Source organism: Chenopodium album, chromosome 27 (assembly GCF_948465745.1).
Source record: "Chenopodium album chromosome 27, dcCheAlbu1.1, whole genome shotgun sequence".
NCBI lineage: Eukaryota > Viridiplantae > Streptophyta > Magnoliopsida > Caryophyllales > Amaranthaceae > Chenopodium > Chenopodium album.
The window spans coordinates 25,443,835-25,455,788 of record NC_137860.1 but is presented as its reverse complement, the minus strand read 5'-3'; the positions used below and the strand labels follow the sequence as shown (position 1 = coordinate 25,455,788).

The window sequence follows — 11,954 nt, the reverse complement described above, 5'->3', positions numbered from 1 at the left end:
ACTTTTTTAAGAAAGAGAGAATCTTCTAAATTTCTCTTAATCTATAAGAATAAATATAGTCATGTGGGATCTAATTTGATTCGTCTTGACGAGTAGATTATTAATATCTAACTTTTATAATTTTTGCTAGTGTGAGATTAAAGATATTTGCGGTCAAAGTTGGGTAAAAATTTGCATCGATTTACGAAACAAGAACATCATTCTGGAACGGAGGGAGTAACATGTAAATCAGATATTTTTCAAGTTAATTTCGAATCAGATGTGGTTTTTTTATGAGGAAAATTAACCAATTAGGTGTAGTTTAGACACCTCTTCTCTTGGAGCCTCGGACAACCTATCGATTTCTTTTTTTTTTTTTTTGAAACAACCTATCGATTTCTTAGTTACACTACATTTTTAGAATTTGTTATACACGGGTGTACGATACATCTGGGTGTATATAACCTCTTCTGCATTTTATACTCCGGATTGCGGAGTGCTTCGTATTATTAAAAACGAGTCTTTACAGCGTGGGAACCAAGTTTCTGACCATTTGACTTGGATGAATGATGGTCACTCTGGAGTTTGGACACTGTATAGTTGCATTGGCATAAAGGCCGTTACACTATTTAAAGCACAGCCCCACCACGTGTCTTTTTCTCTTTCCACCTTCTTCTTTCAATGTCTCAATTTCAAAAAGTAATTCAATTTTCTTAAATTTTCCAAAGTAATTCAATTCTTTTGCCGTTCCAATCTCCCATTCTCTTTCCATCTGAATTTGTACGTTTTTCGACAATTTCCATGTTTATCTCAAACTAACCCACATCGTCCAATTCATTCTTCACGCAAATTCATGCATTTTTGATTTTTTTTTTGGTCCAATTATTCGTGATTTGGACCCCCATTAAACCCCTTTTCTTTGAATATAATTTCACGAAATTAACCCTTGATTATTCAATATTTTTAGCTTAAAAATATTGGGTTTCTTTAATTTTTTGAAATGAGTAAAAATGGTGAAGAAAAAGCTGTGTTTGAAATTGCTTTAGTATTTAGAAAGAAAGAAGAAAATGGGGAAAGTGAAGATGAAGATGAAGGTAACAGATATGAAGTTATGGAGATTTTGGTTGAAGAATTAAAGAAAACTGGGTTGATGGTTGAGGAAGTTCCTGGTCTTTCTCATGAGTTTATTAAGGTTAGTTGCTCAAATCTTGAAATTTACAATTTATTTCTAATAGGGTAATTTGAAATTAATTGTCGCGTTGATAGTGTAATTTGAATGAGCTATGTCCGGAATCAATAGTCGCGTTGATAGTGTAATTTGAATGTGATAATCAAATTGGAAAGGAAAGAATATTTGTTTTGCAATTGACCAGTCAAGTTTAGTCTCTTCAGTGTTTCGTGTGTTTTATTTATTTATTTATGTTTTTAATAGAATTGGTCAAAGTAGGCAAGTTAGGGTGTTTTGTGGGTCTAATTCCTTGATTTTGAATATTAATTACATGGATTTGATTTGTTGTTTACTTATCTTTCATTACAAATTGGCCTTAATTAGGTCATAGAGTTGTTTATTTTATATAGTTGTTTAATATGATGTTACTTATATAATTATATTGCATCAAAATAGCCTAATTAGGGTATAAAGTGGCTGTTACTAGCAAGATTTTACTATTCTATGATTAGAATGGTTTATAATCCGTAGTTGTTGATGGTCCTTTATGAATAGCTCAGACTTTTGATGTCCGGGGGCCGGAAAGAGGTCATTTGGGTGTAATTGTGTGAAAGTATGTATGAAGTAGACAAATAAGGGGGAAGGATTAAGTTTTTGCAATTAGGTGTCATGAGATGAAGGTAGAAATCGAGGAAAAGACGTGGAGATCGGATCCTGATACGAACTTAAGTTTCTCAATATAGAAATACGAGTATTGTTTATTTCTGATTCAATATTGTTAAACTTGAGCAGGAACCAGTGTTTTAATCTGTTTCCAAATACAAAGCTACAATGAGCGCATGTTATTTCTGATTTTGGTTATAAATATCTATATATGTTCAATATTTTTGGTAAATTGAGTTGAAGATTGAAATTGAGGAAAAGACTTGGAGAGGATTCTCCTACGAAAGCCTTAATATCTATGTCTAATCTGATATTGTAAAACTTTAGCAGGAGCCAGTGTTTTAAACTGTTTCCAATTTGTGCTTTTAAGTGCTGATTTTGGTTATAAATATCTATATAAGTTCCTTTCCATGTATATTATTGGGAAATTAATTAGTAATAGTGTGTTTAAATTGAATATTTCTCTCTCAGTTAGCAGCACCTTTGGAGGCTCTAGGAAAGGCTGCAGCAGAATTACAGATAAGGAAACGAACCAATATTGGTATTAACCCATGTTTATTTTCTTGTTCCATACTTAATCTATTTCCTAAAATGTTATTATAACATTAACAACCTTGAATGATTATATTGGGAGGACCTGTATTGCTTTAGATTCGTAGTTAAGCAATGGAAGCAAAGGCATGATTGTTATGTTGCATATTTTGCAATCATATGACAATTCGAATAAAGCCTGAACTTGCAGACCTATAGTTCTCGGTTAATGAAAACTTCTGTCTGTGAAAAGTATTGAGGCTAAAAGTAATGAGATGTATCAATACTTGGCTCTTTTATTGGTGTTATCCAAATAAAAGATTATTTACCCTTCCAATTCCCTTCCTTTCTTTTCCCTCCATTTCCTTCAATCCAAACAAAGTGTGAGGTAATGAGGAGTATAGTGAGGATCATTAATAAGTAAAATTACTTCCCCAACACCATTCCTTAGTCATTGGATAGCCTTGTAACTGCATATTTGGTGCTTTGAGTGACGCAAGGATTTTTTATTTATTTCTCAGGAATGGACTTAGCTTTTGACTGGGAACAAGTTAAAGCCTTTGCGAGGCAGGCTGATGGCTCATTGTTCAGTTGGTGTGAACGCCATCATTGCTACCATCACTTAATTTATGGAATAGTAAGCATTCTTCAGACTTATGAAGTGTATTTTTCATTTATATATACTCTGCCCCCAATTGTAGCATATCAGTTCTGAGAACTTTGAATTCTTCCTTTATCATTTTAGTGATGGTGATTTGAACTTTAACCTTGAATGCTGTTAGCTATGAAGGGAATGCTTTAAAAGTAATTCATCACTCCATATTAAATAATTGATTATTGCAGGTAAATAACAGTAAAGTGGCTGTACCTTTGAAATATGGCTGCAAAAATTTCTACTGGGAACCTTGGGAGCCTCTTCTTCGGAAGCTGGAAACAGAAGGCATTCTTAAACAAGTATTTCCTTTGCACGGTATGAGGAATCCTGATTATTGCTGACTTTCTGTGTTTCCAGTAGAGTATAAACTGAACTTTATGATAACAGATGAACAGAAAAAGAAGGAGATGCTAAGGAGTTGGGCACTAAACTTTTGGGACATTACAAGGCAGCCAATTGATGATATATACCTATACTTTGGAACCAAGGCAAGTTGAAATGATACATTGAATTCTGTGATCTACTTCCATGTTTTCATAGGCTAATATTTACTAAGGCAACTTACAATTTGCAGATTGCAATATATTTTGCCTTTCTTGGAATGTATACTCGGTGGTTACTCTTTCCTGCGGCATTAGGGATTGTATTGCATTTAGTTGACTTTGGGTAGGCGCCTACTCTCCTATCTTAGACTTCTGTCAGATTATTAAGCTCCTCAAATTTCCACATAGCTTGCAACTTTCCATTGACTGCTGTGTATTCTCTAGATCACTACAATTTCTTTCTCTTCCGGTGTTTTTCATAAGTATCATATCATGGGCTGTATTCTTTTTCCAGTTCTGGAAACGCAAAAATTATGCCCTCATAACCAGGTAATTTTCTTCATTAACAAAAGCATCATTGTCTATTTTGCTTACTTTTCAATTAAAGATATCAGGAGCATCATGTCTTAACCAGCTCTTTGATGCAGATGGAACATCAGTTACACAGTTGGAACAGGACCTGGATATAAGATATTTGGAATGGATCTAAACTCTAGGAAGCATCCTCTGGAATTCACAAAAAAGTTGGAGGCTGATAATGTCAAAGGGAAAGCAGCATACCAAAGAGATGAATGGTTAGGACGTCTAAAGAGGATCAGAAATGATACAGTCATTATATTGAGCATTATTTGTCTTCAGTTGCCTTTTGAGCTAGCGTATGCTCATCTCTATGAAAAAATTGGATCAGACATCATAAAGTAAGCTTTCTTTGTCTATGCTTTAAATAATGGACTGCAAATTAGAACTTCTTTGTAAGTCTTGAATTGGTATGCTAATATGTTACTACTTTGTTTTCAACAACCACCACAAAGTCTTAATCCCAAAATGATTTGGGTCTACTAACATGAATTGACATAAAGAACTGTTTGAAAAAAATGGATTAAAGAATGAAAGGTGATAAAGTGAAAGCGAGCAAGAACGGAAGCAAGGTAGATTGAAAACTCAACTAGAGGATTTAAAAATAAAACCTGAGAAAGGATTTGAAAAAGAAAAAAAAAAGGAAAAAAGGCCAAGGAGAAAGGGAAAACATGCGTATGAGAAAACCTTAAGGAAAATAAGAAGATTTGCAAAACACAATGAGATTAGGTAAAAGGAAAAAAGAGTATTTATACTTCCTCCTTTTTTTGTTCAATTTGGATGCATCAGTTTCCTTTTTAACTAATAAATTCTCTCTATCTCTCTCATATCACATGGACCCTCTTAATTTTTACTCTCTATCTCTCTCTACTCCAAATGGTCTAGGAATCCGTAATATCAAAAGTGATGCGGCTAAAAAAAATGGAGATGTATTTAATTTCATGACAAGTCTCAGCCTAGATTTTCTCCTCTCCACTTTACCCCATTCAATGCTAGTTCCTTAATCCTTAAAAGACGCATATCACTTTCTAATCACCCTCCTAATTTTCCTAGGTCTCTTCCCCTACCTCTCACGATCCCATCCCTTTGCCACTTTCAACCTTCTTTACCAAAGCCTCACTCAATTTCTTTCTTACATGGGCAAACCACCTCAAGCCATTCTCCCTCATCTTGTTCTCACAAGATGAGACCCCTACTCCTCAAATTATCTCATTTTTCATACAATTCTTATTTACATGGCCACACATCCAACATAGCACACGCATTTTCACCACATTCATCTTATAAACATGACAATGATTCACAACCTAACATTTCAATACCATATAATAATTTAAGCCTAACTTTTATGCGTTGTAATTTTACCTTTAATCTAGGGCATGCCAGGATCACAATTAAAATCCTATACTTCAACTAACCCGCTTTTATTCTTATGCGAAGGGATTATTTTTCCTCCACTTTATTGGCATGCCCCACATCTTGTTGAAGAATGTTGTTGACCATTCAATTCCTTTTTTCGTGAAGAATATTGCCAAACATTCAATTCCTCTCTCCCAAACATCTTTAAACCTCAATAGGAATGTCATCGCTACCGTATCTTTAAAAATTACTCCACCTCAACTTTGTTACAAACTTCTTAAAATGAAATGGATCTGTCTCTTCTTATATCTCTTGCATTAATGCAAATTATGCCCGAAGTATACCCCACTTTACTTAGTAATTAGCATTGTGGAAAAGAAAGGGTGCTGTAGGAAGTAGAATAAACTACAGAAGGCATATTTATGCTACTTTCTGTTAGTGGATATTATTGTTTGGAGATCTTGCAAAGGAAAGGTGAATATTTTTTTTTACTTTTTTAAAGACGGTGGTAGTATATTAATAGAAGCATTAGCTATAAATTCCAATGGGATGTGGAAACTAGAAAAATTGCATGTTTAAGGATTATTCCACTTTAGCAAAAGAGTGACGTGGGTATTCTGCTGTGTGTGAATTTCACTGAGTACAAATAATATTATAACGAGTATGTGTGTTGTATCAAGTAAAACCATTTCATATAGCATAACATTACCATTGTATCTCTTGTATAATTATCTCAGACTCTCATGTGGGACTGGATGAGGGGTTCACATATACACACCTCTACCCCTAAAATTGTTGATAGATTGTTTTCATTAGACCCTTGATTGCAATTTTATAGACAGTATAGAATAATTATTCCTAAATGAAATTTTGGAATAAGAATCCGAATTTAAGACATCCATACAAACACTAAGGGTGATTGGAAGAAAATTTAATTCTTGCAAATATCTAAACTTCAACACTTTCTTGCTTGTCTACCAATACGCTTGTTCAAGTCATGTCTAGTATACATGATATTTACCTTCCAACTGTTTAACCCAGCTCCTACAATCATTAAGCTCATTAGAATATGAATCAGGGTTAGAATCATGAACATGAAGAAAATCTATTGCTTACTTGGCAATCTAAAGAAATGGTCGTTCTCTCCATATCTTCTCTTTTGATCTTGCTGAGGCCTTCACATATTCTCATAAGATCTGCAAGAAGGCGATTAATATAGTAAATTTGTTTCTGGAAGCCTCTACACCAACTACAGACCTTCTGGATAAACCACTTGGCATGAACAATGGAAGTGTCTTCATATACCATAAACCAACCATAGGGTGGGAAATCCTATTCTACGGGAGTGTTTGGAAGAAATGGAATTAGAGGGAGGAACAAGGCCATTATCAATCAAAGGCATTGGAGAATAGAAATTTCAACCTGAGGCAATTTGCTTTTTAGGTGATTCCTGATAATCCGCTTTGAATATGATATGATTGTAGGGTTTACTGGTTTTATAAACAAAGAAAGTGGAACTAAATACTCCATTTAACTCCTTTAACAATGTGGGTACTAGTTAAAATATTCTCAACCAAATCGCCTTACGAAGGTCTTGTGGAATAGCTGGATAGACAAGAGATTCAGATAAATCAAAATCTATGGCTAGGATGGCATGGATTAATTCTTCTATGATGACGAGGGGGCAATTAGGCCAATAGGAATTTGGATAGATTTAACAATACTTAAGCAAGCCTCAATGGAGCACCCTATCTCTCCAAGGGATCCATTTTGGAATCTTGATGCTTTTGCATAATTGCTTAAGGTTCAAGTTCAAATTAAGGGCTCCAATATTTGCTGCATGTGCACTAGAAAAAGAGAAGTGCTGTGGGAAAGGAAGCGAGAACAAGGCATTTAGGTTTTTAATTATATTTGTCATGATCTTAAGTGGGTGACAAGTAAATTAATGGCTGTCTAGATCCCTCTCACCCACACAAACAAAATCTCTTACCTTCATAGTCTCTTCTTCTAGAGCAAATGGTGTTATAATGAGATTTCTAGCTGGCCTTATACCTAGTCCAAAAGAAGTCCTTTGCTCGTTACGAAGGCCCAAATACTACTAAGTATTAAGCAAGGAGGTTCCACCCCTTGCCAAAACTCTTCCATAGAGGCAGTATAATTTTGGACATATTTTGATCTATTACTCTCTTGGGCTATATCAAGAATGACATAATAACTTCAATTTGCAATGGTTTTAGTTCTACACGTATCTCCGTAAAAGCTTATACTCCCTCATTATACAAAATATGAGTGCCCAAGCCTAATAAGAAGTTTATTTATGGTTAGAAAGTATTTATTTTGACAATGCAATTTTTTTTATTTATTAATGTGGAAGTACTAGTGGCTGAATTATGATCAGTATTTTTGACTGAATTTTCCGAAGAAAATTTAAAAGGAAGACATATGTCATATGTACAGAAAAAGCTAGAAGCAGTTACTTTCTAATTATTATAGATAGTTGCCAAAAGGGGGCACCAAAAAGTAAATATAAATAAATAAATAAAAACTTAAATGTAAATGTATTACTGCTGCTACCTCCTGTCTATTTTTGCTGATTAATTAAACTATTTTATACTGTATATATATTTACTTGAAGCATGTGTGCATATTATTGGATGCTTTAATTATACTGTAACATGATTTATTGCACTTCATGTAGTAACAAAAGTCATATCATTATTCCATGTTCAACTTTTGATAAAGATTTCTCACTGTCTTTCCGCTTCTGCATTATATAATCTAAAGTAATGCATTACATGATTATGTAATTATCTATTGTTTAACCTTGATGATAGAGCTGGTCTTTATTAATAGAGAAATTTTATTTCTTGAGGTGGAGATATCATTAACTACTAGTAGCAGCATTGTTGCTACAAGAATTGAGTAATAACATATAATCAACTTTTCTTGTTAATTTGATAGGTTTGGGCTGACGGCTGTTTACCTACTTCTTATACAATATTTTACGCGATTTGGAGGGAAAATTTCTGCTGATCTCATTAAAAATGAAAACATTGACAATGAAGAGTATCAGGCAGACAGCTTGATTTACAAGGTGAGGAATGGGAAATGATACCTAAGTTTGTTTATTTGCTTAATTTTGAAGGTGACTACTAAAGCAAATTCCCTTTGTTGACATTTCTTTGCAGCTGTTCGGGCTTTATTTTATGCAGACATATATTGGAGTTTTCTATCATGCTTTGCTCCACCGCAATATTATGACACTTCGGAAAGTTTTAATCCAGCGTCTGATCGTCTCTGAGGTTGACTTGGTTTTTATTGAACAGATATCAGATTCTACTTCCACTTAAAATTGTGATTGTAACTGTGATGTGTAACATGTTTGCAGGTTTTTGAGAACTTGCTTGAAAATTCTCTGCCCTACCTTAAATACAGCTATAAAAAGTTTGGAGCTGTTAGGTGAGCTTTATTATCCTTTTGTTTTTATTTGCACCATCTTTACATTTAAATGAAAGTAATACAAGTTAGTGCAGCCGTTAGATCACCTTTATGTTTGTTAACGCATTTACCAATTATCAAGGCTCAAGAAGAAGCAGGATAAGGGGTCATCAATTGGAAAGGTAAAAGTGAATTCGAGAGTAGAGAAAGAGTATCTGAAATCTGCCTACTCTGCGAGCATTGGAGGAGAACTTGAAGATGGACTGTTTGATGGTAATACTTGTAATTTTGTTATTACAAGCTTACTTTATTTGTTTATTGAATGGCTTAGTAATGTAGCTTTTGATACATCCGAAGAAACTTTACTGTCAAACTGTAAACTATATGCAGATTTTCTGGAGTTGGCTCTGCAGTTTGGAATGATTATGATGTTTGCAAGTGCATTTCCCCTCACTTTTGCTTTTGCTGTTGTGGTGAGTAATTTATATTGGAGTTTTCTATCAATCGTAGTTTGAGGCACCAAATAGAAATCTATAACTAGATGTTGGTGCAGAACAACATTATGGAAATCAGGACAGATGCTCTAAAATTGCTTGTCATGCATAAAAGGCCTGTTCCTCGTGCTGCTGCTACAATTGGAGCATGGCTGAATATATTTCAGGCAAGCTTTCAAATTGTCGAATCTTTTTTTGTGCTTACTGCAATTATGCTTCCCCTTTAACATGTTTTTTGGTATTAACCATTACGATTCCAATGAATAAATTCTTAGCAATATCCTAGAAAAATGTTGCAGTGTGATTCTCAGCAGTCAGCATTTATGTAATATTTTCTGCTCTCCATTTATAAGTAAACTACATTACTGATTTGATATGGTTTATTTTTTCTGAATTTCAGTTTCTAATAGTGATGTCGATATGCACCAACTGTGCACTTTTGGTTTGTTTATACGATAAGGAAGGGAAATGGAAATTAGAGCCAGGGCTTGCAGCAATTTTGGTCATGGAGCATATCCTCCTAATTATAAAGTTTGGCTTTTCTCGCTTTGTCCCTGAGGTAAACCTATGGTGGTCTTGTACTGTTCCTAAAAAATAAGAAATAAAAAAATAAAAACAGGAAAGTGCTAGCGTAGATAATGAGTACATAAACGTGCAATTCCTATTTTGCAGGAGCCTGCATGGGTTAGAGCAAGTCGTGTGAAGAATGCAACACATACTCAAGATGTGTCTAGAGAACTTTTGAGGACCATTTCTGGTGGAGAAAAGATGTTGAACCCTGTAGAAGTAACGAAGTGACACCAAAAATGCTCGCCTTGTACATTGGTATATAAAAGTTTTGTAGGATGCCTTGTAGATGGTACATATAGTTATACGGAAATGTCATTGCCGTTTGTGCCCTATATCAGTGTCTCATCTTTTGATTCTTGTTATCTTTCTGCCCAGTCTTTTGCTTGAAACTGTACTTGCTTCAAGTTGTATAGGTGGGTAGTGGATGCTCGCGGGTTCTTTTAATCTCAAAGAGAAAAGATCAGAATTTACAGTAAAAGCCGAAATTAAAGCTTAGAATTTCTTCCAGATTTTGTTTTGTTGCTCTTGTTGCTTTGATAACTCAAACCAATATGCAGTTTTTCTCATCTATATATATGCCTGAGGGGACTATATGCAGTTTTTCTCGTCTATTTGACTTAAATATTTTGGAAGAATATTGCAATCAATCAATAATCTATCTATAATTAATTATACTAAAACAGAGGCACTCAATCTGCACCATTACACGTGTCACTCTATGATTAAAAATTTTCCCGCTTAATTTTCCACCCCTAAATATATCAACTAACATTATAATTATTATATGCAACGAGATAATATAAATACTTCAACTAACTTATATCCTACTTATTTTAGTCAAGTTTATATTACAGATTGGAAAAAGATATATTTTTTTTTTTTGGTGCATAGTAAAAGATTTTATTGATTGTATATTAAATGTAAATCATCACTAGATATAACTAAAAATTAAATTAAGAATATAAGTTAACTAAAAATTTCTAGACTTAATTTTCCGTCCCTAAATATATCAACAAAATAAAAGATTAGATTTAATGAGATGATATAAATATATTTTATGCTTTTTATAACTTTACCAAATACTTTATAGGGTGAAATTTGTACATAAGGTTAAAAACTATATGATAATTTATACTGTTATACTATAAGTAACAAGAAATTATTACTCATATAAAAGAACGATCCATTTGGGTTGATTACGCGGGTATTAAGGAAGTTAAGTAAAAAGAAGTAAAAGTATATTGGAAAGATAAATTTACATGGGGTTTGTAAAAAAATAGAGAGAGAAAGTAATAAAATAACATGGAAAATCAAATTTTTATATGGGGAAGCTAATTTTGCACAAATATTGTAGCAAATTGGTGGGTGTTTTAATTCAAATGGGTCATTCTTTTTGGACAAAGTTTTGGCCAAATGGGTCGTTCTTTTTGGGACGGAGGGAGTACTTACTAAATATGTGCATTGAAAAGAAATGAGAAGTACAATTAAAAAGGAAAGTATTTTATCAAATGCATGGGTCTTAATATAAAGAGAATAAGCTACTCATTTTATGTATTTTTTCTTTATATTGGGCATTATGTACAATATTTAATAAATAATTAAAGTTTGAATATAAATTTATATTATTAATTACTTAATTAAAAAGCATAGATTTTACTATTCAAATAAAGAAAGAAAGAAAAAAAAATGGATGAATTAAAAATAAATTATGCACACATCAACACATACAAGTAGAAGAAAAAGTAAAAAGTAACAATAAGAATAAATAAATAAATAAATAGGAAAAAGTTTTTTTTTTTTTTTTTTTTTTAAAAGACAACCTAAGACACCGGTTTTATACATAACTGGTCTCTTAAGCTTTTGAAGGGGAAGCGGACGTTAGGTATCAGTTTGCTATGGAATCATCAAAGAGACCTATTATTTCAAAAAACAGGTCTGTTTAATTAATAGTTTTTTTTTTTTTTTTTCTTTTTTTTTTTTTTTTTTTTCAGGGGTAGCAACTAGCAAGTGCTACCCCTTGTTACTATGTAGGTCCGCCTCTGGCAATGGCAAAACTAATACACTAGCTAGCCTCCAACGTTGGGTTTTAAGAAATATCAATGTGAACATGATTTTCAAATAAAATATAAAAGACATGCTTAGACATTTAGCATTTTCAAAAATTGTTTATTTCATGTTTGTATATACAATTGTTTTCA

At 33.1% G+C, this 11,954-nt stretch overlaps 1 protein-coding gene across 1 annotated transcript; it reads left to right on the top strand.

Moving 5' to 3' along the window:
• The first annotated feature begins 672 nt into the window (after positions 1-672).
• Positions 673-10,263, top strand: LOC145619442 (anoctamin-like protein At1g73020). The gene is made up of 16 exons (XM_081674129.1): positions 673-1,171; positions 2,282-2,351; positions 2,863-2,978; positions 3,185-3,311; positions 3,384-3,484; positions 3,571-3,662; positions 3,764-3,868; positions 3,967-4,236; positions 8,216-8,348; positions 8,443-8,556; positions 8,643-8,713; positions 8,835-8,965; positions 9,083-9,165; positions 9,246-9,353; positions 9,587-9,745; positions 9,859-10,263. Exons 1-16 carry the CDS (start codon positions 980-982, stop codon positions 9,982-9,984), a joined length of 1,998 nt encoding a protein of 665 aa, XP_081530255.1. The 5' UTR covers positions 673-979; the 3' UTR covers positions 9,985-10,263.
• The last annotated feature ends 1,691 nt before the right edge of the window (positions 10,264-11,954 follow it).

What these genes read in the sequence shown, in the direction of transcription:
- LOC145619442 (XM_081674129.1), top strand. Translation starts at nt 980, where the DNA reads ATGAGTAAAAATGGTGAAGAAAAAGCTGTGTTTGAAATTGCTTTAGTA. An exon ending in AATTATGCCCTCATAACCAG is followed by an intron (nt 3,869 to 3,966) that starts GTAATTTTCTTC and finishes TCTTTGATGCAG; the next exon opens with ATGGAACATCAGTTACACAG. An exon ending in CATGGCTGAATATATTTCAG is followed by an intron (nt 9,354 to 9,586) that starts GCAAGCTTTCAA and finishes TCTGAATTTCAG; the next exon opens with TTTCTAATAGTGATGTCGAT.